The sequence below is a fragment of the Staurois parvus genome, unplaced genomic scaffold, assembly GCF_062004578.1.
Source record: "Staurois parvus isolate SC_StPar_1 unplaced genomic scaffold, SC_StPar_1.0 ptg003750l, whole genome shotgun sequence".
NCBI classification, from domain to species: Eukaryota; Metazoa; Chordata; class Amphibia; order Anura; family Ranidae; genus Staurois; species Staurois parvus.
Window position 1 is genome coordinate 8,234 of NW_028321546.1, and position 27,663 is coordinate 35,896.

At 51.1% G+C, this 27,663-nt stretch overlaps 1 protein-coding gene across 2 annotated transcripts; it reads left to right on the forward strand.

Annotated features, from left to right (window-relative positions):
• Positions 1-235: 235 nt before the first annotated feature.
• LOC149427449 (dysbindin domain-containing protein 1-like) lies at positions 236-27,663 on the forward strand. Of its 2 annotated transcripts, none has more exons than XM_089668019.1 (4): positions 236-259; positions 20,289-20,450; positions 20,974-21,117; positions 26,484-27,663. In XM_089668019.1, exons 3-4 carry the CDS (start codon positions 21,042-21,044, stop codon positions 26,639-26,641), a joined length of 234 nt encoding a protein of 77 aa, XP_089524145.1. In that variant the 5' UTR covers positions 236-259; positions 20,289-20,450; positions 20,974-21,041; the 3' UTR covers positions 26,642-27,663. The 2 variants fall into 2 exon arrangements, with proteins under 2 accessions (XP_089524145.1, XP_089524144.1); XM_089668018.1 differs by lacking the exon at positions 236-259 and adding an exon at positions 2,549-2,675.

The following is a 27,663-nucleotide window of genomic DNA, read 5'->3' on the forward strand; positions in this document are numbered from 1 at the left end:
CTGCAGTGACAACTTCCCACGAGAATGGATCAGGTGGGTTTAGACGCGTATCTGCGCTGATCCCTACTGTGTGTGCGGTGAGAATGCATTCATAAACGCATCCCGCTGCGTCCGCTGGGAATGGGCCCCTAGACGCATTTTGCAGGCAGTCGTTGTTTCTGGCGCGCAGTAAAATATTCCGATGGCGAGTCTGTGGCGGATCCGGGGCGGATTGGATGGATTTTGTGGCCAGACTCTCTGAGAAACCACAATTCAGTGTGTAAGCGCGGTCTGGGAGGAGGGGAGGGCGCCGCTTGGCTCCCATTGACGCTACGAACGCCTGTCCGCGGAATGCTGAGCATTTCTTTATAAAACAGCTGAGCGTGGAATCGGTTCATCGAATGTCATTTTGTGCTTTGATACCGCGGCACCGCCGGCTGCCGTCACCGGGAGGGGGGGCGGAAAAGTCCCCAGGCGCTTAGTTTGCAAAGCTCCATATGCCGCGTCTCTAATCCCTGCAGAAAAAGCCTGTTATACACCCGCTGGGATTGGCGAGGGGGGGGTGTTATGGGCGAGCAGTGTGGGGGGGGTGTTATGGGCGAAGAGGGCGGGGGGGCTGTTGCATAATCATAGATGTTAATGAAGACCCTCCTGTTATTTTGTGCCGTCTAATGAGGCTGATCTGCATGACAAGTACATTTAGAGGGGAGGCACACCCAGGACTCATCTATTGTGGGTTTGCTGGACACTGGGGGGTCAAGGATAGGGTGGCGGGCCGAGGATAGGGTGGCGGGTCGAGGACAGGGTGGTGAGGATAGGGTGATGGTTCGAGGACAGGGTGGCGGGTCGAGGACAGGGTGGTGGGCCGAGGATAGGGTGGTGAGGATAGGGTGGCGGGTCGAGGACAGGGTGGTGGGCTGAGGATAGGGTGGTGAGGATAGGGTGGTGGGTCGAGGATAGGGTGGCGGGTCGAGGATAGGGTGGCGGGCCGAGGATAGGGTGGCGGGTTGAGGATAGGGTGGCGGGCCGAGGATAGGGTGGCAGGCCGAGGATAGGGTGGCGGGTTGAGGATAGGGTGGTGAGGATAGGGTGGCGGGCCGAGGATAGGGTGGTGAGGATAGGGTGGCGGGTCGAGGATAGGGTGGCGGGCCGAGGATAGGGTGGCGGGTCGAGGACAGGGTGGTGAGGATAGGGTGATGGTTCGAGGACAGGGTGGCGGGTCGAGGACAGGGTGGTGGGCCGAGGATAGGGTGGTGAGGATAGGGTGGCGGGTCGAGGATAGGGTGGCGGGCCGAGGATAGGGTGGTGAGGATAGGGTGGCGGGTCGAGGATAGGGTGGCGGGTCGAGGATAGGGTGGCGGGTCGAGGATAGGGTGGCAGGCCGAGGATAGGGTGGCGGGTCGAGGATAGGGTGGCGGGCCGAGGATAGGGTGGTGGTGAGGATAGGGTGGCGGGCCGAGGATAGGGTGGCGGGTCGAGGATAGGGTGGCGGGCCGAGGATAGGGTGGTGGTGAGGATAGGGTGGCGGGCCAAGGATAGGGTGGCGGGCCGAGGATAGGGTGGCGGGTCGAGGATAGGGTGGCGGGTCGAGGATAGGGTGGCGGGCCGAGGATAGGGTGGCGGGTCGAGGATAGGGTGGCGGGTCGAGGATAGGGTGGCGGGTCGAGGATAGGGTGGCGGGCCGAGGATAGGGTGGTGGTGAGGATAGGGTGGCGGGCTGAGGATAGGATGGCGGGCCGAGGATAGGGTGGTGGTGAGGATAGGGTGGCGGGCCGAGGATAGGGTGGTGGTGAGGATAGGGTGGCGGGCCGAGGATAGGGTGGCGGGCCGAGGATAGGGTGGTGGTGAGGATAGGGTGGCGGGCCGAGGATAGGGTGGTGGTGAGGATAGGGTGGCGGGTCGAGGATAGGGTGGCGGGCCGAGGACAATGTTTTTTCTTGTTGCAGCTGTTTGCACCATTCTGCAGACATCGCCCTGTGCGCCGTGTGGACCAATCCCGGAGATCCGGCACATTGATGTGAATTCTGTGGTTTCCATCATCGGTAATGTCCTCATTAGCAGCCGGGCTGCAGCTGATGATGGCGGGGTGACGTGGGGGTGACAAGGGGGTGATATGGGGTGACACGAGGTGATATGGGGTGACACGAGGTGACATTGGGGTGACACAGGGGTGATGTGGGCGTGACACGGGGTGATATGGGGTGTCACGGGGGTGACATGGGGGTGACGGGGTGACACGAGGGTGACATGGGGGTGATATGGGGTGTCACGGGGGCAACACAGTGGTGTCACGGGGGTGACACGGGGGTGACTCCCTGGAGGGCCGCATGCTGAGTCGCACGGCGTGGAATCCTAGCGACACGTCCCTCCGGGGAGCTCAGAGATCACAACAACAAGGCGGTGCCAAGGTGGCCCCATCTGGCGGAGGGGCCCCGGGGGGGAGGGGGGGAGCGTTGTGAAGTCGCAGTCTCTATGCAGATATAGATCGTTCAGGATGTGAGATCTGATGGCGGCGATAATATTCGATCTGTAGAGTTCATCGCTTCTTTATCTTTTCTGGTCGTTGTCTGGATTGGGTGTCGCCATGAAGCAGGAGGACAATCATGGCTCTGACATTGGCGCTGAGTCTTTAGGCTTCCGGGGCTCTGAAATCCCAACTCTGGGCAAGTGGACAAACAATTCAAATAGCCCCGAAGGTCGGTACAGAATAGAATGCCGCTTTATACATTGACATGCCTCCTTGGACCCAGTCTGTCCGGACAGTATGTGCACCTGCTGACTCGGCACCATCCACAGGCAGCTTAACTCTTTGAATCCAATAACTGAAGTACAGGCGGGGCTTTTTTCAGCATGAACACGGGGAAACACGGGGGGACGCAGGAGGAAGCAGGGGAGCACGGGGGGACGCAGGGGAACACGGGGGGAGCGGGGGAACACAGGGGGATGCAGAGGAACGCAGGGGAACACGGGGGGATGCAGGGGAACACGGGGGAAGCGGGGGAACGCGGGGGAACACGGGGGGATGCAGGGGAACACAGGGGAAGCGGGGGAACGCGGGGGAACACGGGGGGATGCAGGGGAACACGGGGGAAGCGGGGGAACGCGGGGGAACACGGGGGGATGCAGGGGAACACAGGGGCATGCAGGGGAACACGGGGGGATGCAGGAGGAAGCAGGGGAGCACGGGGGGACGCAGGGGAACACGGGGGAAGCGGGGGAACACAGGGGGATGCAGAGGAACGCAGGGGAACACGGGGGGATGCAGGGGAACACGGGGGAAGCGGGGGAACACGGGGGGATGCAGGGGAACACGGGGGAAGCGGGGGAACGCGGGGGAACACGGGGGGATGCAGGGGAACACAGGGGCATGCAGGGGAACACGGGGGGATGCAGGAGGAAGCAGGGGAGCACGGGGGGACGCAGGGGAACACCGGGGGACGCAGGAGGAAGCAGGGGAGCACGGGGTGACGCAGGGGAACACGGGGGAAGCGGGGGAACACAGGGGGATGCAGAGGAACGCAGGGGAACACGGGGGGATGCAGGGGAACACAGAGGCATGCAGGAGGAAGCAGGGGAGCACGGGGGGACGCAGGGGAACACGGGGGGATGCAGGAGGAAGCAGGGGAACACGGGGGAAGCGGGGGAACACAGGGGGATGCAGAGGAACGCAGGGGAACACGGGGGGATGCAGGGGAACACAGGGGCATGCAGGGGAACACGGGGGGATGCAGGGGAACACGGGGGAAGCGGGGGAACATGGGGGGATGCAGGGGAACGGGGAGGAATGCGGGGGGACACGGGGGAACGCGGGGGAAAATGGGGGGAAGTGGGGGGACACAGGGGAACACAGGGGGAAGTAGGGGAATGCAGGGGAACATGGGGAGGATGCAGGGGGACGCAGAGGAACGCGGGGGAGCGCAGTTACAGCACCTAATGTATGTAATGGTAAGGGGTGCCGGAGGGTCTATTGATGCTGACTGCTGGGGACCTATTATCACTAGCAGGGATGTTTTTGTGTGAGGGTCTATTGTTGCTGCTGGGGATTTATTGCTGCTAGGGGGTCTTATTTTGTTGTTAGGGATCTGCTGTTGAGGGGGAGGTTGCTGGCTGCCTGAGGGTCTATTGATGCTGGCTGCTAGGAGATCTGTTGTTGCTGCTGGGATGTCTAATGTTGATGGGGTGGATCTTTTGTTTCTGGGGATGGTATTTTGTTGTGGGTGATCCATTGCTGCTGTGTGAGGGACCTATTGTTGCTGGAGAGGGGTCTATTATTGATGGGGTGGGGTCATTGTTGATGGGGTAGTCTATTGTGTGGGGGTCTATTGTTGCTGGGGGGTTCTATTGTTGCTGGGGGGTTAAATTGTTGTGTGGGGAATCTATTGTTACTGGAGAGGGTCTATTTTTTCTGGGGTGGGGTCCTTGTTGATGGGGTAGTCTATTGTTGTGTGTGTGGATCTAGTGTTGATGGGGTAGTCTAGTGTGTGGGGGTCTATTGTTGCTGGGGGATCTATTGTTGATGCGGGGCTCTATTGTTGCTGGGGGTCTATTGTTGCTGGGGGATCTATTGTTGCTGGGGGCTCTATTGTTGCTGCGGGATCTATTGTTGATGGGGGATCTAGTGTTGCTGGCTGCAGGGGATCTATTTTACTGCTTTTCTTGTTAACATTAACAAATTTCATACAAATTATTTAGCACCACAACATGATTCTTGGCTCTGTGGTCTCTAAAAGGGGCGGGACTGGGAGGTGGGTAGGGGGCAGAATTAAGGGACGGTGCTCAGAGGGGGCGGAGACAATGGGGGGCTCAGAAGGGGGGAGTTCCTGCACCTATTCTCTGAGTACAGGAGATGGTTTTCCAGTCTTTTGAAGTGTAAGACGACGAGTTATCTCTGCATAGTACTAACAATGGAAGCAGAGGGGAGGGGCTAGCTAGGACTAAACTAGCACTAAACAGGAGGGGAGGACAGAGGAAACTACCAAAACCGCAGTAGTAAACCAGCAGTAGTGGGCCAAAACCGCTACTAGATGTCAGCAAACAACAAAACAAGAACAACCCGAGGCAGTTCAGCACAGAAAAATGAGATGAAAGTCAGGGCAGAACACGGATACTGGAAGGGGCCCCATTAGACCATCTATGGCCTGATGTACACCAAGGTGGGCTGGTTAGTGCCTAGGCTACCTTCACGCGGTGCAGGGGGGGGGGGAGGCCAGGGGTGGGCTGCTGGCGAGAATCTAGTGATCCTAAATGGTACTGCACACTGCTAGCATACCCCCAGATCTGTTCTCTGTACAAACATCCACCGTCATGTAACTGCTCCTCTGATTGGTTACATTTGAATGGAGCCTCCATGTGGCCTCCATGTGTCTGGCTGCCGGAACACAGGAACCCGTCCGCCCCGGCCGCCGTGTGCAGATCGTCTTCTTACACTTCCAAAGCCTGAAATTCATCGTCTGTGCGACTAGCTGGACTAAACTTGCATCGGATCCAACTCCGGCGTCATACTGAAGAGTGCAGCTGCCTGTGGATGGTGCCGAGTCAGCAAGGGATCATACCGTCCAGACAGACTGGGCCCAAGGAGGCGGCATATGAAGCAGAACAATTGGGAATCAACTGTCCTTTGAAAAAAAAGGATTTACAGGAGGCCACCAATCCTGACCTCTGTGGAAATGTTAGATGCCTGGCCATGATAAGGGGGTATCTCTGGGTCTCCTGTGGGGGACCCGGGCCCTTCCCTGTGACAGGGGCCCCGCCAGCCCACAGCTTGTAATCCATTAGTAATATGACTTTTTATCTCAGCCGGAACCCCGTGTATTGCCACTCATCGCAGTCACTTATTGACACAGAAGTGCGGCTTCAGTATTTTATAAGTGACAGCGATCCCGGAGGCCAACTCAACCCTCCCTTCTCTCCCTGCATATACTACAGAGGAGGGGGCGGGGCAGAGTGAGGAGGGGGTGGGACTGGACTGAGAGGGGCACACAGCTGTAGCCTCACACCCGCAGCATCATCAGACGCACCGACAGCGTGAGCTCCTCCTGTAAGTGACAGTACATTGTTCTCTGGGGTGGAGAGGAGCGCGGCGTACTGACAGGGAGAAGAGGAGGAGAGAGGCACTGGGCAGGGAGGAGAGAACTGTGCACTGAAGGGGGGGGGGAGAAATTTGGAGGGAGAGCTCGGCGTGTGTGTGTGTGGGGGGGGGGGATTATACTGCCATGGGAGATATGCACACCTGCACTCTGAACGCAGCACACTCCTGAACCCTGCACTCTGATTGTAACACACTCCTGAACCCTGCACTCTGAACGCAGCACACTCCTGAACCCTGCACTCTGATTGTAACACACTCCTGAACCCTGCACTCTGAACGCAGCACACTCCTGAACCCTGCACTCTGAACGCAGCACACTCCTGAACCCTGCACTCTGAACGCAGCACACTCCTGAACCCTGCACTCTGATTGTAACACACTCCTGAACCCTGCACTCTGAACGCAGCACACTCCTGAACCCTGCACTCTGAACGCAGCACACTCCTGAACCCTGCACTCTGAACGCAGCACACTCCTGAACCCTGCACTCTGAACGCAGCACACTCCTGAACCCTGCACACTCCTGAACCCTGCACTCTGAACACAGCACACTCCTGAACCCTGCACTCTGAACGCAGCACACTCCTGAACCCTGCACACTCCTGAACCCTGCACTCTGAACGCAGCGCACTCCTGAACCCTGCACTCTGATTGTAACACACTCCTGAACCCTGCACTCTGAACGCAGCACACTCCTGAACCCTGCACTCTGATCGCAGCACACTCCTGAACCCTGCACACTCCTGAACCCTGCACTCTGAACGCAGCACACTCCTGAACCCTGCACTCTGAACGCAGCACACTCCTGAACCCTGCACACTCCTGAACCCTGCACTCTGAACACAGCACACTCCTGAACCCTGCACTCTGAACGCAGCACACTCCTGAACCCTGCACACTCCTGAACCCTGCACTCTGAACGCAGCGCACTCCTGAACCCTGCACTCTGAACGCAGCACACTCCTGAACCCTGCACTCTGAACGCAGCACACTCCTGAACCCTGCACTCTGAACGCAGCACACTCCTGAACCCTGCACTCTGATTGTAACACACTCCTGAACCCTGCACTCTGAACGCAGCACACTCCTGAACCCTGCACTCTGAATGTAACACACTCCTGAACCCTGCACTCTGAACGCAGCACACTCCTGAACCCTGCACTCTGATTGTAACACACTCCTGAACCCTGCACTCTGATTGTAACACACTCCTGAACCCTGCACTCTGAACGCAGCACACTCCTGAACCCTGCACTCTGAACGCAGCACACTCCTGAACCCTGCACTCTGAACGCAGCACACTCCTGAACCCTGCACTCTGAACGCAGCACACTCCTGAACCCTGCACTCTGATTGTAACACACTCCTGAACCCTGCACTCTGAACGCAGCACACTCCTGAACCCTGCACTCTGAACGCAGCACACTCCTGAACCCTGCACTCTGTACACTGCCCGTTATGTATGTAGTGCACTCCTGAACCCTGACCCCTGTATACTGCACACTCCTCAACTCCGCACTCTATTATCAGTGTACTGCTAAAACCCTGCAACTGTAACACGATTCTCAACTCTGCACTCTGTACATAGGGCACCGCTAAACCCTGCACTCTGTATATTGTGCACTCCTGAACCCTGCACTCTGTATGTCGCGCACTCCTGAACCCTGCACTCTGTATGTCGCGCACTCCTGAACCCTGCACTCTGTATATTGTGCACTCCTGAACCCTGCACTCTGTATGTCGCGCACTCCTGAACCCTGCACTCTGTATGTCACGCACTCCTGAACCCTGCACTCTGTATGTCGTGCACTCCTGAACCCTGCACTCTGTATATTGTGCACTCCTGAACCCTGCACTCTGTATGTCTCGCACTCCTGAACCCTGCACTCTGTATATTGTGCACCCCTGAACCCTGCACTCTGTATGTCTCGCACTCCTGAACCCTGCACTCTGTATATTGTGCACCCCTGAACCCTGCACTCTGTATGTCTCGCACTCCTGAACCCTGCACTCTGTATATTGTGCACTCCTGAACCCTGCACTCTGTATATTGTGCACCCCTGAACCCTGCACTCTGTATGTTGCGCACTCCTGAACCCTGCACTCTGTATGTTGCGCACTCCTGAACCCTGCACTCTGTATGTCGCGCACTCCTGAACCCTGCACTCTGTATGTCGCGCACTCCTGAACCCTGCACTCTGTATGTCGCGCACTCCTGAACCCTGCACTCTGTATGTCGCGCACTCCTGAACCCTGCACTCTGTATGTTGCGCACTCCTGAACCCTGCACTCTGTATGTCGCGCACTCCTGAACCCTGCACTCTGTATGTCACGCACTCCTGAACCCTGCACTCTGTATGTTGTGCACTCCTGAACCCTGCACTCTGTATGTTGCGCACTCCTGAACCCTGCACTCTGTATGTCTCGCATTCCTGAACCCTGCACTCTGTATATTGTGCACCCCTGAACCCTGCACTCTGTATGTTGCGCACTCCTGAACCCTGCACTCTGTATGTTGCGCACTCCTGAACCCTGCACTCTGTATGTCGCGCACTCCTGAACCCTGCACTCTGTATGTCGCGCACTCCTGAACCCTGCACTCTGTATGTCGCGCACTCCTGAACCCTGCACTCTGTATGTCGCGCACTCCTGAACCCTGCACTCTGTATATTGTGCACCCCTGAACCCTGCACTCTGTATGTCTCGCACTCCTGAACCCTGCACTCTGTATATTGTGCACTCCTGAACCCTGCACTCTGTATATTGTGCACCCCTGAACCCTGCACTCTGTATGTTGCGCACTCCTGAACCCTGCACTCTGTATGTCGCGCACTCCTGAACCCTGCACTCTGTATATTGTGCACTCCTGAACCCTGCACTCTGTATGTCGCGCACTCCTGAACCCTGCACTCTGTATGTCGCGCACTCCTGAACCCTGCACTCTGTATGTCGCGCACTCCTGAACCCTGCACTCTGTATGTCGCGCACTCCTGAACCCTGCACTCTGTATGTCGCGCACTCCTGAACCCTGCACTCTGTATGTCGCGCACTCCTGAACCCTGCACTCTGTATGTCGCGCACTCCTGAACCCTGCACTCTGTATGTCGCGCACTCCTGAACCCTGCACTCTGTATGTCGCGCACTCCTGAACCCTGCACTCTGTATGTCGCGCACTCCTGAACCCTGCACTCTGTATGTCGCGTCCTAGGATCGGTGCAAATATGTTACATAAGCTGTTATTCGTGCCGAGAATTTGTTTGTAAGATGCAGAAGAAAGCAGCAGGGAGCCAAATGTACCCTAAGAGGGTTAAACACAGAGGATGGAAGCTGATGGGGGGGTAGAAGATGGGTTCAAGTGCAGAGCTTCAGGGAGCATGTGCAAACGTGGCTACAGATCCTAGAGGGCACTTCCCCATTCGGTCATCTTCGGCTGGACTGGGGAATGTTTGTAGACCTTTCCACGGTTGTATGTTGGTAGAAAGATCGTTCTGTGTTCGGGTTCCGGCACACACAGCTGACCTTTATCCAATATTTGGAGGCAGCTTGACCCCTCGGGGAAGGGGAAGGGGTTTCCGTGTTCCAGATGCAAAGTTTTGTTGATGTTTGGACTCTTGGAACCGGATAGGTCATCATAGGTTACAGCACTCTGCATATAAATACTGGACCCTGACTGGACCTTCTATATTCATACAAATACTGGACCCTGACTGGACCTTCTATATTCATCTAAATACTGGACCCTGACTGGACCTTCTATATTCATACAAATACTGGACCCTGACTGGACCTTCTATATTCATACAAATACTGGACCCTGACTGGACCTTCTATATTCATATAAATACTGGACCCTGACTGGACCTTCTATATTCATACAAATACTGGACCCTGACTGGACCTTCTATATTCATCTAAATACTGGACCTTGACTGGACCTTCTATATTCATACAAATACTGGACCTCGACTGGACCTTCTATATTCATACAAATACTGGACCTCGACTGGACCTTCTATATTCATCTAAATACTGGACCCTGACTGGACCTTCTATATTCATCTAAATACTGGACCCTGACTGGACCTTCTATATTCATCTAAATACTGGACCCTGACTGGACCTTCTATATTCATATAAATACTGGACCCTGACTGGACCTTCTATATTCATCTAAATACTGGACCCTGACTGGACCTTCTATATTCATATAAATACTGGACCTTGACTGGACCTTCTATATTCATCTAAATACTGGACCTCGACTGGACCTTGACTGGACCTTCTATATTCCTCTAAATACTGGACCTTGACTGGACCTTCTATATTCATACAAATACTGGACCCTGACTGGACCTTCTATATTCATACAAATACTGGACCTCGACTGGACCTTCTATATTCATCTAAATACTGGACCTCGACTGGATCTTCTATATTCATCTAAATACTGGACCCTGACTGGACCTTCTATATTCATCTAAATACTGGACCCTGACTGGACCTTCTATATTCATATAAATACTGGACCCTGACTGGACCTTCTATATTCATCTAAATACTGGACCCTGACTGGACCTTCTATATTCATCTAAATACTGGAACTCGACTGGATCTTCTATATTCATACAAATACTGGACCCTGACTGGACCTTCTATATTCATCTAAATACTGGACCTTGACTGGACCTTCTATATTCATATAAATACTGGACCCTGACTGGACCTTCTATATTCATCTAAATACTGGACCCTGACTGGACCTTCTATATTCATATAAATACTGGACCTTGACTGGACCTTCTATATTCATCCAAATACTGGACCTTGACTGGACCTTCTATATTCATCTAAATACTGGACCTTGACTGGACCTTCTATATTCATACAAATACTGGACCCTGACTGGACCTTCTATATTCATCTAAATACTGGACCCTGACTGGACCTTCTATATTCATCTAAATACTGGACCTTGACTGGACCTTCTATATTCATACAAATACTGGACCCTGACTGGACCTTCTATATTCATCTAAATACTGGACATTGACTGGACCTTCTATATTCATACAAATACTGGACCCTGACTGGACCTTCTATATTCATATAAATACTGGACCTTGACTGGACCTTCTATATTCATCCAAATACTGGACCTTGACTGGACCTTCTATATTCATCTAAATACTGGACCTTGACTGGATCTTCTATATTCATACAAATACTGGACCCTGACTGGACCTTCTATATTCATACAAATACTGGACCTTGACTGGACCTTCTATATTCATACAAATACTGGACCCTGACTGGACCTTCTATATTCATCTAAATACTGGACATTGACTGGACCTTCTATATTCATACAAATACTGGACCCTGACTGGACCTTCTATATTCATATAAATACTGGACCTTGACTGGACCTTCTATATTCATCTAAATACTGGACCTTGACTGGACCTTCTATATTCATCTAAATACTGGACCTTGACTGGACCTTCTATATTCATACAAATACTGGACCCTGACTGGACCTTCTATATTCATCTAAATACTGGACCTCGACTGGACCTTCTATATTCATACAAATACTGGACCCTCACTGGACCTTCTATATTCATATAAATACTGGACCTTGACTGGACCTTCTATATTCATACAAATACTGGACCTTGACTGGACCTTCTATATTCATACAAATACTGGACCCTGACTGGACCTTCTATATTCATACAAATACTGGACCCTGACTGGACCTTCTATATTCATACAAATACTGGACCTTGACTGGACCTTCTATATTCATACAAATACTGGACCCTGACTGGACCTTCTATATTCATATAAATACTGGACCTTGACTGGACCTTCTATATTCATACAAATACTGGACCCTGACTGGACCTTCTATATTCATCTAAATACTGGACCTCGACTGGACCTTCTATATTCATACAAATACTGGACCCTGACTGGACCTTCTATATTCATATAAATACTGGACCTTGACTGGACCTTCTATATTCATACAAATACTGGACCTTGGCTGGACCTTCTATATTCATACAAATACTGGACCCTGACTGGACCTTCTATATTCATACAAATACTGGACCCTGACTGGACCTTCTATATTCATACAAATACTGGACCTTGACTGGACCTTCTATATTCATACAAATACTGGACCCTGACTGGACCTTCTATATTCATCTAAATACTGGACCCTGACTGGACCTTCTATATTCATATAAATACTGGACCCTGACTGGACCTTCTATATTCATCTAAATACTGGACCCTGACTGGACCTTCTATATTCATATAAATACTGGACCTTGACTGGACCTTCTATATTCATCTAAATACTGGACCTCGACTGGACCTTGACTGGACCTTCTATATTCCTCTAAATACTGGACCTTGACTGGACCTTCTATATTCATACAAATACTGGACCCTGACTGGACCTTCTATATTCATACAAATACTGGACCTCGACTGGACCTTCTATATTCATCTAAATACTGGACCTCGACTGGATCTTCTATATTCATCTAAATACTGGACCCTGACTGGACCTTCTATATTCATCTAAATACTGGACCCTGACTGGACCTTCTATATTCATATAAATACTGGACCCTGACTGGACCTTCTATATTCATCTAAATACTGGACCCTGACTGGACCTTCTATATTCATCTAAATACTGGAACTCGACTGGATCTTCTATATTCATACAAATACTGGACCCTGACTGGACCTTCTATATTCATCTAAATACTGGACCTTGACTGGACCTTCTATATTCATATAAATACTGGACCCTGACTGGACCTTCTATATTCATCTAAATACTGGACCCTGACTGGACCTTCTATATTCATATAAATACTGGACCTTGACTGGACCTTCTATATTCATCCAAATACTGGACCTTGACTGGACCTTCTATATTCATCTAAATACTGGACCTTGACTGGACCTTCTATATTCATACAAATACTGGACCCTGACTGGACCTTCTATATTCATCTAAATACTGGACCCTGACTGGACCTTCTATATTCATCTAAATACTGGACCTTGACTGGACCTTCTATATTCATACAAATACTGGACCCTGACTGGACCTTCTATATTCATCTAAATACTGGACATTGACTGGACCTTCTATATTCATACAAATACTGGACCCTGACTGGACCTTCTATATTCATATAAATACTGGACCTTGACTGGACCTTCTATATTCATCCAAATACTGGACCTTGACTGGACCTTCTATATTCATCTAAATACTGGACCTTGACTGGATCTTCTATATTCATACAAATACTGGACCCTGACTGGACCTTCTATATTCATACAAATACTGGACCTTGACTGGACCTTCTATATTCATACAAATACTGGACCCTGACTGGACCTTCTATATTCATCTAAATACTGGACATTGACTGGACCTTCTATATTCATACAAATACTGGACCCTGACTGGACCTTCTATATTCATATAAATACTGGACCTTGACTGGACCTTCTATATTCATCTAAATACTGGACCTTGACTGGACCTTCTATATTCATCTAAATACTGGACCTTGACTGGACCTTCTATATTCATACAAATACTGGACCCTGACTGGACCTTCTATATTCATCTAAATACTGGACCTCGACTGGACCTTCTATATTCATACAAATACTGGACCCTCACTGGACCTTCTATATTCATATAAATACTGGACCTTGACTGGACCTTCTATATTCATACAAATACTGGACCTTGACTGGACCTTCTATATTCATACAAATACTGGACCCTGACTGGACCTTCTATATTCATACAAATACTGGACCCTGACTGGACCTTCTATATTCATACAAATACTGGACCTTGACTGGACCTTCTATATTCATACAAATACTGGACCCTGACTGGACCTTCTATATTCATATAAATACTGGACCTTGACTGGACCTTCTATATTCATACAAATACTGGACCCTGACTGGACCTTCTATATTCATCTAAATACTGGACCTCGACTGGACCTTCTATATTCATACAAATACTGGACCCTGACTGGACCTTCTATATTCATATAAATACTGGACCTTGACTGGACCTTCTATATTCATACAAATACTGGACCTTGACTGGACCTTCTATATTCATACAAATACTGGACCCTGACTGGACCTTCTATATTCATACAAATACTGGACCTTGACTGGACCTTCTATATTCATACAAATACTGGACCCTGACTGGACCTTCTATATTCATCTAAATACTGGACCCTGACTGGACCTTCTATATTCATATAAATACTGGACCCTGACTGGACCTTCTATATTCATCTAAATACTGGACCCTGACTGGACCTTCTATATTCATATAAATACTGGACCTTGACTGGACCTTCTATATTCATCTAAATACTGGACCTCGACTGGACCTTGACTGGACCTTCTATATTCCTCTAAATACTGGACCTTGACTGGACCTTCTATATTCATACAAATACTGGACCCTGACTGGACCTTCTATATTCATACAAATACTGGACCTCGACTGGACCTTCTATATTCATCTAAATACTGGACCTCGACTGGATCTTCTATATTCATCTAAATACTGGACCCTGACTGGACCTTCTATATTCATCTAAATACTGGACCCTGACTGGACCTTCTATATTCATATAAATACTGGACCCTGACTGGACCTTCTATATTCATCTAAATACTGGACCCTGACTGGACCTTCTATATTCATCTAAATACTGGAACTCGACTGGATCTTCTATATTCATACAAATACTGGACCCTGACTGGACCTTCTATATTCATCTAAATACTGGACCTTGACTGGACCTTCTATATTCATATAAATACTGGACCCTGACTGGACCTTCTATATTCATCTAAATACTGGACCCTGACTGGACCTTCTATATTCATATAAATACTGGACCTTGACTGGACCTTCTATATTCATCCAAATACTGGACCTTGACTGGACCTTCTATATTCATCTAAATACTGGACCTTGACTGGACCTTCTATATTCATACAAATACTGGACCCTGACTGGACCTTCTATATTCATCTAAATACTGGACCCTGACTGGACCTTCTATATTCATCTAAATACTGGACCTTGACTGGACCTTCTATATTCATACAAATACTGGACCCTGACTGGACCTTCTATATTCATCTAAATACTGGACATTGACTGGACCTTCTATATTCATACAAATACTGGACCCTGACTGGACCTTCTATATTCATATAAATACTGGACCTTGACTGGACCTTCTATATTCATCCAAATACTGGACCTTGACTGGACCTTCTATATTCATCTAAATACTGGACCTTGACTGGATCTTCTATATTCATACAAATACTGGACCCTGACTGGACCTTCTATATTCATACAAATACTGGACCTTGACTGGACCTTCTATATTCATACAAATACTGGACCCTGACTGGACCTTCTATATTCATCTAAATACTGGACATTGACTGGACCTTCTATATTCATACAAATACTGGACCCTGACTGGACCTTCTATATTCATATAAATACTGGACCTTGACTGGACCTTCTATATTCATCTAAATACTGGACCTTGACTGGACCTTCTATATTCATCTAAATACTGGACCTTGACTGGACCTTCTATATTCATACAAATACTGGACCCTCACTGGACCTTCTATATTCATATAAATACTGGACCTTGACTGGACCTTCTATATTCATACAAATACTGGACCTTGACTGGACCTTCTATATTCATACAAATACTGGACCCTGACTGGACCTTCTATATTCATACAAATACTGGACCCTGACTGGACCTTCTATATTCATACAAATACTGGACCTTGACTGGACCTTCTATATTCATACAAATACTGGACCCTGACTGGACCTTCTATATTCATATAAATACTGGACCTTGACTGGACCTTCTATATTCATACAAATACTGGACCCTGACTGGACCTTCTATATTCATCTAAATACTGGACCTCGACTGGACCTTCTATATTCATACAAATACTGGACCCTGACTGGACCTTCTATATTCATACAAATACTGGACCTTGACTGGACCTTCTATATTCATACAAATACTGGACCCTGACTGGACCTTCTATATTCATCTAAATACTGGACCCTGACTGGACCTTCTATATTCATACAAATACTGGACCCTGACTGGACCTTCTATATTCATACAAATACTGGACCTTGAATGGACCTTCTATATTCATACAAATACTGGACCCTGACTGGACCTTCTATATTCATCTAAATACTGGATTTGAGCTGCGGTCCCCTTAAGGGGGAGGAAAAGAAGCAGCGTTGGGGTGCTGGAGGATTCTCACCCATGCAGGGAAGCTGATTTGCAGCTCTCTCAGGATTTTTTGGGTGGGAGAGAGCCTCCAATGATAGGTCCTGTGGTCCTGAAGGGGTTAACCCACCTGCAAGAGAGGGCTGAAAGGGGCAGGAAGCTCTCAGCAGGTCTGTGGGGTATTCTGTGGACCATCATACAGATGTGAGAGGGCTGTTGTTTGCCGCAGATGCAGGACCCCTGGGGCAGGCGGGGACTCAACACCCTGTTTGTGGGACTAGTTTATACTGGCGGTGAGCCCAAGTTTCTGGACTGTTTTGTTTGTTTGTGTTTTTTGCTGAAGCAAACGGTTTGCCTTTAGAAAAATAAAGTTTTGCTTTTATAAATACGGCCGGCGGGCGACCCGAACCTCCCAAATATCACGAAACACCAAAAAGGCGATGAATATAAAAGCCTAATATCTGACCCTCCCCCATAGAGGAGTCCTCTGCAGTGATCTCGGTATGGACTGACCGCTGGAGATACCGCATGTCTGTGTGTGGATAATCTGCGCCGTATTGGACCAATCTGTCCCAACACACACAAGGAGACGTACACAGATTTGACTTGTAGTAGTATCGGGGGGGGGGGGGGGTTGGTTGGGTGAGGGGAGGGGGGTTGGTTGGTTGGGGGGGGGGGGCGTATGTCGTTATCATCCATTTCATTTGGTGGATTTGACGTTTATCACGGGAATACCTTGTCCCGGGAGTTCCGGAGTCGTACGCATTGCTCAGCCGCTGCTCCTGAGTGACAGTTTTATGGCCTCATTTATGTTTTATTAACATTCATGAATAAATAAGGAAAGATTACCAGAGCTGAATATAGTTACAGCCGGGGGGGGGGGGGGCGGGTCAGGCACCCCCAACTCTGATTGTATGTAAGGACAAGGGGTTCTGGGGCGCGCTGGGGGCTGTATTGATGCTGGTTGCTGGGGGATCTATTGTTGCTGGAGGGGATATATTTGTGTGTGGTGGTCTATTGTTGCTGGGGAGAGGATGATGTTGCTGGAAGGGATCTACTGCTGACTGAGTGGTCTATTGTTGCTGAATGCTGGGGGATCTATTGTTGCTGGAGTGGATCTATTGTTGTGTGGTGGTCTGTTATTGCTGGGGAGAGGGTTATGTTGCTGGAAGGGATCTACTGCTGGTTGAGGGGTGTATTGTTGCTGAATGCTGGTGGATCTATTGTTACTGGGGAAATCTATTGTTCTGGGGGAATCTATTGTTGCTGGAGTGTATCTATTGTTGTGTGGTGGTCTGTTGTTGCTGGGGTAGGGAGTGGAACCAAGGGACGGTGCTCAGAGGCGGGTAGGGGATGGAACCAAGGGACGGTGCTCGGAGGTGGGTAGGGGATGGAACCAAGGGACGGTGCTCAGAGGCGGGTAGGGAGTGGAACCAAGGGACGGTGCTCGGAGGTGGGTAGGGAGTGGAACCAAGGGACGGTGCTCAGAGGCGGGTAGGGGTTTGGAACCAAGGGACGGTGCTCAGAGGCGGGTAGCGGATGGAACCAAGGGGCGGTGCTCAGAGGCGGGTAGGGAGTGGAACCAAGGGACGGTGCTCAGAGGCGGGTAGGGGATGGAACCAAGGGACGGTGCTCAGAGGCGGGTAGGGAGTGGAACCAAGGGACGGTGCTCAGAGGCGGGTAGGGGTTTGGAACCAAGGGACGGTGCTCAGAGGCGGGTAGCGGATGGAACCAAGGGGCGGTGCTCGGAGGCGGGTAGGGAGTGGAACCAAGGGACGGTGCTCAGAGGCGGGTAGGGGATGGAACCAAGGGACGGTGCTCAGAGGCGGGTAGGGAGTGGAACCAAGGGACGGTGCTCGGAGGTGGGTAGGGAGTGGAACCAAGGGACGGTGCTCAGAGGCGGGTAGGGGTTTGGAACCAAGGGACGGTGCTCAGAGGCGGGTAGCGGATGGAACCAAGGGGCGGTGCTCGGAGGCGGGTAGGGAGTGGAACCAAGGGACGGTGCTCGGAGGTGGGTAGGGGATGGAACCAAGGGACGGTGCTCAGAGGCGGGTAGGGAGTGGAACCAAGGGACGGTGCTCGGAGGTGGGTAGGGGGTGGAACCAAGGGACGGTGCTCGGAGGCGGGTAGGGGGTGGAACCAAGGGACGGTGCTCAGAGGCGGGTAGGGGGTGGAACCAAGGAACGGTGCTCGGAGGCGGGTAGTGAGTGGAACCAAGGGACGGTGCTCAGAGGCGGGTAGGGAGTGGAACCAAGGGACGGTGCTCGGAGGTGGGTAGGGAGTGGAACCAAGGGACGGTGCTCAGAGGCGGGTAGCGGATGGAACCAAGGGACGGTGCTCAGAGGTGGGTAGGGAGTGGAACCAAGGAACGGTGCTCAGAGGTGGGTAGGGGGTGGAAAAGTTTTGAGACTAGTTTCTGAACACACCAACAGATGGCAGCACAAGGCTGCATGCACAGTTACAGGGAGCACCAACCTTCATAAGTCAGTGTGCCAAAAGACATCGTCCTGTGTACATTGGGAGCTGTGCAACTGGCGCTATTCTGCCCACATGTGTTACCACGTCTGCTATTTCATCATGGACAGCAACATAGAAGAGAGAGCAATCGTGAAATTCTGTGTGAGACCCATACACCCAAGTTCCATCACCGGTAATGATCCTTGACATGAAGGATGGCTCATCCACGGCACATTGATGGAGTTCTTGGCAGACTTCGGCGTGGTGTTCCTTCCGCTCCTGGGTCATCAGCCTGGGGGACAAACTTGGCAGCAACACAGTGCATGTTCCAATCACACGTGAGGATTTCCTGGACTTTTTCGTATGACACACCAACAATGGCGGCCATGTTGAGGATCGTTCTCCTACCATCGTCATACACAAGTCCCCGAATGGTTTCCACATTTTTGGGGGTTGAACTCGTTGAAGGTCTTCCTGATCTCTCATCTTCCACTGTTGAAGAGCGCATGCCGCTCAGAACACCTCAAACGACTCATTGCGTCATCGCCATAAACTTGCCGAATCCTGACAGACTTCTCAGTGGAACATTTGTCCGGTTTCACGCAGAATTTCATGTTGGCTCTTTCTTGATGAAATGGCAGATGTGGTAACACACGTGGTCAGAAGAATACCAGCTGCACAGCTCCCCATGTACACAGGACCATGTCTTTCTCCACACTGACTTATAAAGGTCGGTGCTCCCTGTGACTGTGTGCGTGCAGCCTTGTGCTGCCATCTGTTGGTGTGTTACAAAACTAGTCTGGAACCTTTTTGACACCACCTTGTATGTGGTGAAGTCAGGCTAAGGATGACAGCGGTGGAGCCTCTACCTTTCACAATAAGTGAGGATTAGATTTAGACCTCTGCAGGGGTGCAGCGTAGGGGGTTCTTTACTGTCAGAGCGGTAAAGATGTGGAACTCCCTTCTACAGTTGGTGGTGTACGCAGGGAGTGTCAGTAAAGCTCTTAGATGGGCATCTTGGTGAATGCAATATACAGGGATATGGGAAAAGTATTGAGACGCAGAGGCTGAGCTGGACGGACTGCTGTCTTCATTCATCCAACGATGTGACTGTAATATTCAAGCTGTCATTTTTCGGGGCTGATTTTCATCTGATTGGTTGGGCCGGGAAGGACTCCTCTTCTATCCGACTCCTCACCCAAGACGGTTATTTGGCTAAGCTGGAGTTGTCACCTGATTTGGTGTCGGGCTTCTCCCAGACTGGGGGGCTCTCAGGACATCATATCCCACCTCGCTGGTCGGTTTGCCTGTTCTTATCTCTTTGTGGTTTATACTTTGTATCCAATGTTGTATTTTTGTATTTCTCTCCATTGCAGCCTGTGCAGAGCAGAGCAGAGAAGCCGAGAGCCCGGCTGTACCGCCCCCTAGGGCCCCATCAGAGGTGACTGTAGAGGAACCCCAACATTCACCGGTGGTAGAAGAAGAATCCGGGATCCTGGCACCAAATTCCGGCCTCCTGCAGGTCACAGAAAGAAGACGTAAGTGTTGAGTGCCGGAATATTGTGGTTTTCACATCACGGACCCCCCCCCCCAATGTCATGAAGAGGGCCCCTGTATGTCCAATCTGCACCCAGCTGAAACTCATCGAACAAAACCATTAGGAGGGCAAAGAAATCGCTCACTGGCTTCTATGGTGTGCAGGGCCGTGGATAAGGGGGTACCACCGGTCCTACTGTACAGGGCCCCGGCCAGCAGGGGGGGCCAGGCAGCTGGGTGGATTGGATGTGGGCAGGGAGGACGATCAGCACGGCATGGGGGGGAGGGGGGATTACTGGAACCGATCCCCTGTATGGCTCTTCCTGTAGCAGCTGAAATCCGGCTTCTTCTCCTCTCCCTCCCGCTGCTGCATTGGGTGAAAAGAGCTAAATATTGGGATTTGTAAGTTCTGAGTCTCTGGCTCTCCTGGCTGATGTCCACGAATGTTCGATGGGTGTATAAAGGGTCGTTCTTCCTCTGTATGGGTCGGGTGGAGTGACGGGTCTTTTGTTGGCACCTTTGCAGAGCCTCTGAGCAGCGTCTCGTCCCTTGAAGTGCACTTTGATCTCCTGGACCTGACGGAACTCACAGATATGTCAGATCAGGAACTGGCCGAAGTGTTCGCCGACTCGGACGATGAAAACCCGCACAACGAGCCGCCGCCACCAGGTATGACGTCCATCCAAACTAGAGACCTGAACTAGGAGGAGGAGGAGGAGGTCCCACAGCACGTGGCTTCCTTCCAATGGTACATCTCCTACTAGAACTCAAACTAGAGACCTGAACTAGGCGGAGGAGGAGGTCCCACAGCACGTGGCTTCCTTCCAATGGTACACCGCCTAGTTCAGGTCTCTAGTTTGAGTTCTAGTAGGAGATGTACCATTGGAAGGAAGCCACGTGCTGTGGGACCTCCTCCTCCGCCTAGTTCACGTCTCTAGTTTGAGTTCTAGTAGGAGATGTACCATTGGAAGGAAGTCACGTGTTGTGGGACCTCCTCCTCCGCCTAGTTCACGTCTCTAGTTTGAGTTCTAGTAGGAGATGTACCATTGGAAGGAAGCCACGTGTTGCGGGACCTCCTCCTCCGCCTAGTTCACGTCTCTAGTTTGAGTTCTAGTAGGAGATGTACCATTGGAAGGAAGCCACGTGCTGTGGGACCTCCTCCTCCGCCTAGTTCAGGTCTCTAGTTTGAGTTCTAGTAGGAGGAGGAGGAGGTCCCACAGCACGTGGCTTCCTTCCAATGGTACATCTCCTACTAGAACTCAAACTAGAGACGTGAACTAGGCGGAGGAGGAGGTCCCACAACACGTGGCTTCCTTCCAATGGTACATCTCCTACTAGAACTCAAACTAGAGACGTGAACTAGGCGGAGGAGGAGGTCCCACAACACGTGGCTTCCTTCCAATGGTACATCTCCTACTAGAACTCAAACTAGAGACGTGAACTAGGCGGAGGAGGAGATCCCACAACACGTGGCTTCCTTCCAATGGTACATCTCCTACTAGAACTCAAACTAGAGACGTGAACTAGGCGGAGGAGGAGGTCCCACAACACGTGGCTTCCTTCCAATGGTACATCTCCTACTAGAACTCAAACTAGAGACGTGAACTAGGCGGAGGAGGAGGTCCCACAACACGTGGCTTCCTTCCAATGGTACATCTCCTACTAGAACTCAAACTAGAGACCTGAACTTGGCGGAGGAGGAGGTCCCACAACACGTGGCTTCCTTCCAGTGGTACATCTGCTACTAGAACTCAAACTAGAGACCTGAACTAGGCGGAGGAGGAGGTCCCACAACACGTGGCTTCCTTCCAGTGGTACATCTGCTACTAGAACTCAAACTAGAGACCTGAACTAGGCGGAGGAGGAGGTCCCACAGCACGTGGCTTCCTTCCAATGGTACATCTCCTACTAGAACTCAAACTAGAGACGTGAACTAGGCGGAGGAGGAGGTCCCACAACACGTGGCTTCCTTCCAATGGTACATCTCCTACTAGAACTCAAACTAGAGACGTGAACTAGGCGGAGGAGGAGGTCCCACAACACGTGGCTTCCTTCCAATGGTACATCTCCTGCTAGAACTCAAACTAGAGACCTGAACTAGGCGGAGGAGGAGGTCCCACAACACGTGGCTTCCTTCCAATGGTACATCTCCTGCTAGAACTCAAACTAGAGACGTGAACTAGGCGGAGGAGAAGGTCCCACAACACGTGGCTTCCTTCCAATGGTACATCTCCTACTAGAACTCAAACTAGACACGTGAACTAGGCGGAGGAGGAGGTCCCACAACACGTGGCTTCCTTCCAATGGTACATCTCCTAGTAGAACTCAAACTAGAGACCTGAACTAGGCGGAGGAGGAGGACCCACAACACGTGGCTTCCTTCCAATGGTACATCTCCTACTAGAACTCAAACTAGAGACGTGAACTAGGCGGAGGAGGAGGTCCCACAACACGTGGCTTCCTTCCAATGGTACATCTCCTACTAGAACTCAAACTAGAGACGTGAACTAGGCGGATGAGGAGGTCCCACAACACGTGGCTTCCTTCCAATGGTACATCTCCTACTAGAACTCAAACTAGAGACGTGAACTAAGCGGAGGAGAAGGTCCCACAACACGTGGCTTCCTTCCAATGGTACATCTCCTAGTTGAACTCAAACTAGAGACGTGAACTAGACGGAGGAGGAGGTCCCACAACACGTGGCTTCCTTCCAATGGTACATCTCCTGGTGAAATCACAATGTAGATCCCGCCGGGGAGGATTCATAAAGGAGCTGAGAATCTTCAGTCAGTTGTAGCTGTGATCACCTTGTATTCCCAATCGATGGAACAGACCGGAATTTGCTGGTCGTATGATTGGGAGATGGAGGTAAATCTTCGCTTACATTTAACGAATCGAGATTTTTAACTCCTTTAATAATTCATCCCGGATGTCTGCTGAGCTCCGTCCTCCATGTTCAACATTTCCCTTCCTTGAGTCTCACTCCAGGGCTACTGTAATGCAAAATCAATGAATCCAACCCGATCTCCCGAGTGTGACAAACGTTTGTAGCCATTTTGTTTTATCATTAGCAATGTGCACAACCTGCGGCCCAACCTGCAGCCCAACCTGCGGCCCAACCTGCGGCCCAACCTGCGGCCCAACCTGCGACCCAACCTGCGACCCAACCAGCAGCCCAAACTGCGACCCAACCAGCGGCCCAACCTGTGGCCCAACCAGCGGCCCAACCTGCAACCCAACCAGTGGCCCAACCAGCGGCCCAACCTGCAACCCAACCAGCGGCCCAACCTGCGGCCCAACCAGCGGCCCAACCTGCAACCCAACCAGTGGCCCAACCAGCGGCCCAACCTGCAACCCAACCTGCGGCCCAACCAGCGGCCGAACCTGCAACCCAACCAGCGGCCCAACCTGCGACCCAACCTGCGGCCCAACCTGCAGCCCAACCAGCGGCCCAACCTGCGGCCCAACCTGCCCAGGAGGCAAACAGCCCCCCCCAGGCTGTGGTCTCCTCCTATAGGACAAGACACTTCTGGTACAAGTCTCAGAGTATTTATATGCACTCACAGCCTCCACCTGGGTACCTCTCTCCAGGGATTGGCTGGGGATGCATAACTTTTCAGCTGCTGATTTGATTCTCCCAGCCCACTATCTTCCAGAACCCTCCAGAAAGACAAAGGGAAGCAGTCAGCCCTGCAACCAGTGAAACGCAGAACAGACCAGAATAATCGCTCACAGATACATGGATTACAGTGAGCCAACAACTACATTTACCCAACCTTGCACCTATCTAGTGCTCATCACATGCCTGGAAGCAGAGCCTGAAATGAGGAGGAAGGCCCCTCTTACACCCTTGACTCGGGGCCCCTGGGTGAAGTCATCAGGGGTCTTCAGTGGAGCAGGCAGCGGACCACAGGAGATTGGAACTGATGACAGCCGGCAGAGGACATGCTGCCAGTAGCAGGAGCAGCAGAGTGGTAGGTAGGTACCGGTGACAGCAGAGTCAGGCGGGCCGGGTCATACACAGGCAGGACGGACCACCTACAGGCAGGGCCAGGACAAGGGGTGGACAGGAGGGACAGCTGCCCTGGGAGCAGTGGGGATTTGGGGGGCTATGCTAGAAGTCATTTGGAGGGAGGATTTCTGTTAGGAAGAGAGATTTGGGGGGGAAGGAGTAGTGATAGTAGGAGAGGGGATTTGGGGGAATTGTGCTGGGAGAGGGGGGATTTGGAGGGGGATGGAGGATTTATGCTCAGAGGGGATTTGGAGGATTTATGCTAAGAGGGGATATTTGAGAGGTAGAGGATTTATGCTGGGTGGGGGGGATTTGGGGAGGGAGAGGATTTCAGCTGGGTGGGGGGGATTTGGGGAGGGAGAGGATTTGGGCTGGGATGGGGGATTTGGGGAGGGAGAGGATTTGGACTGGGAGGGTGGATTTGGGAAGGGAGAAGATTTGAGCTGGGTGGGGGGGATTTGGGGAGGGAGAGGATTTGGGCTGGGAGGGGGGATTTGGGAAGGGAGAAGATTTGAGCTGGGAGGGGGGATTTGGGGAGAGAGAGGATTTGAGCTGGGAGGGGGGATTTGGGGAGGGAGAGGATTTAGGCTGGGAGGGGGGATTTGGGGAGGGAGAGGATTTGGGCTGGGGATGGGGGATTTGTACTGGAAGAGGGGGAATTTTTTGGGGGGGAGAATTTTAGCTTGCAAAGGGAATTTATGCTTAGGGGGTAAGTGTGAAGATTAGTGGAAGGAAGATTAGAGCGCAAACATTTTTTTGGGGGGAGGAGGAGGGTTGCTGACACATAACGTCCACACATTTGGGGGGGGTGCCATCTGCCATCTTTGCACTGGGTGCTAGGTGACTTTGTCCCAATACTGGGTATGGGGTACAGGCAGAGACAAGGTCAGGGTGCAAGCCGGGTCTGGAACCGATCAGTGAAGCAGAAGCCAATTGAACAGACAGGAGCGGAGGTCAGAGGACAAGCCCGAGGTCAGTGCAGGCAGAGTTCACGGGGAAGTCAGGCCTAGCCGGGTCAGCAACTGGAATCAGGATATGGGATCACAGGAACACGGGATCCACTGGAGGCTGAAGACAAAGCAGCTCTGACCCGGAGCACTGGCAGTTTAAGTAGCCTGTCTGGCGCCAACATCACGAGTGCACAAGATCATGCCAACGCACACGTGTATGCGCACCATTGTGCGCACTCCCAATTCCTTTGTGCACGAGAAGGAACATGTATTAGCCTGTGAATGTGCCCAGAAGACCATCCAGAGGAGCCATCTTGTTTACTGGCATGCCCTTCCTGACTGTTACATTAGATACAATAGAAAACAATAGGCTGTTGGTACATAACTGAATATATACCGTATACAGCGGACTACTCGGGATGACTACCTCACCGGGCACCAGAATCCAGTCCACCAGATCGATTTGATGGGTGGATGGAAGGAGCCGGGCGATGAGATGCAGCAAATAGGGCGTTCAATGGCTACTTTACTTCTATTTTAATGACGGGGATTAGCCTCCTGTCCTGATGGTGGAGAGGAGGAAGACCTGGAGACAACCCTGAACGGTTACACAACATGACCTAATCAGACAGAAGGGCGGCTTGGAGATATGTCCTTCTAAAGCTTTAGTGTGATGGTATAAATAAATTCCGAATAGCCAAGGCCCCCCCCCCCCCCTCCGTGACCTTGGAAAATGATCTGCCATCCAAAATGTAGTTAGCCAGGATAATCCATATATTGTGTTGCGATGGAGTAGGAAGCCGAAGGTAAAAAACGACCCAACTCTGCAGGTGACTCAGCATCTATCCCAAGGCTAATGAACCTTTCATAAAACAATTCCAGTGTGGAGGGAGATCGTGCTCTGAATACGCGAACGACCAGCTCAGCTCTCCATCTCTTCCCATGACCTTGTTAGGCAGGAAAGGACGGCACTAAGTTCTAGGCCTCCCAGATACATTTCTCTGTTTAAATTTACACCTTAGGATTTTGTGTCTGGGGGAACCCCCTCTCTGATACCATCTCTTCATTTCCAGGTCTACAGTTGCCTCCTCTGCCACGTGCCGGGTATCTACGCTCTCCATCCTGGACCCGATCGCGAGCAGAGAGGGAGAAGAAGCATCTCAGTGATTCAGAACTGCAAGGAGGCCTGCTGGACACGTTCCTTGCTGTAGAGAGATCCAAAGAGAATTAGAAAAAAGCCAATTCAATGGTCCCTGCTGCCCTCTTATCATCCATATCAGGGAATGGACCACAGAAAGTGCCAAGACCATAGCTCTCAAAACTGCTTTAGTCATCTTGATGTTGCCCTCATGGTAGAACCTTGCTGGCCCCAGAGAAGAGAACTGGGGTCCAGAGTCCAACTCCTAATAGTAGAGGAGCTGCAAGTGACAGTGAAATACGGGAGAAGTGAAGGATCAGTAACTGTAATAGTGTAGTTGACCTTGTAAAATGACCAGCATTGTAATACGTTCAATATCAGAGAACCCAGTACAACACAACCAATGGACTGCCCTTCACCACCATTCCCTGCCCTCTGATACGTCTGGCGCTCACAGATGAATTCATAGTCAAAGGAGATGGAACAAGAAGCTGAGGCTTAGTACTCCAAATGCTTTGATTGGGTCTACACCAGCACAGTGCTGATTGGTGAGAAGGTAAGGAACCCACCACACCCGTGATGGAACTTCTATGAGGCCTACCACAAACCCATCCCTCTCCCTGGAGGCACAAAGAGAGGAGCACACGTCAAGATGGTAGTTTGCAGCTTTTGGGACAAATTCCAGATGACATAACGTCTTTCATAAGCACAGAGTTCCCCCCGCAGCCTTAAGTACACCTCATCAACCACACATATACCTTCATTGGGCCCTACGTTGGGTCAAAGACTTGCCACCAAACGTTTGTGGATCGTGTTGGTGTTCGGATGCACATGGTCACAAGCAATTTGTCAGATAGTCCTCACGTCATGTTGAAGAAGCCGCGTCCTGATGTGTATTCCAAAGTTCAGGTGACCACTTTTGTTTCGTTACTTTGGTGACACTTTTGCACTTTAAAATCACATGAAGTGGCTGCACCCCACAGCAAAGGGATTTCCCCTTGAAGGCCCCCTAGGAGGGGGAAGGTTCATGGCACTTAAGGGGTTTGTTGTTGATGGTTTCAGATGGTTCTGTTGCTTGCAACATGTTGCATTAAATTCTTTCTGAACTACATAAA

What these genes read in the sequence shown, in the direction of transcription:
- LOC149427449 (XM_089668018.1), top strand. Translation starts at nt 2,564, where the DNA reads ATGAAGCAGGAGGACAATCATGGCTCTGACATTGGCGCTGAGTCTTTA. An exon ending in CAATTCAAATAGCCCCGAAG is followed by an intron (nt 2,676 to 20,288) that starts GTCGGTACAGAA and finishes TCTCCATTGCAG; the next exon opens with CCTGTGCAGAGCAGAGCAGA. An exon ending in CAACGAGCCGCCGCCACCAG is followed by an intron (nt 21,118 to 26,483) that starts GTATGACGTCCA and finishes CTTCATTTCCAG; the next exon opens with GTCTACAGTTGCCTCCTCTG.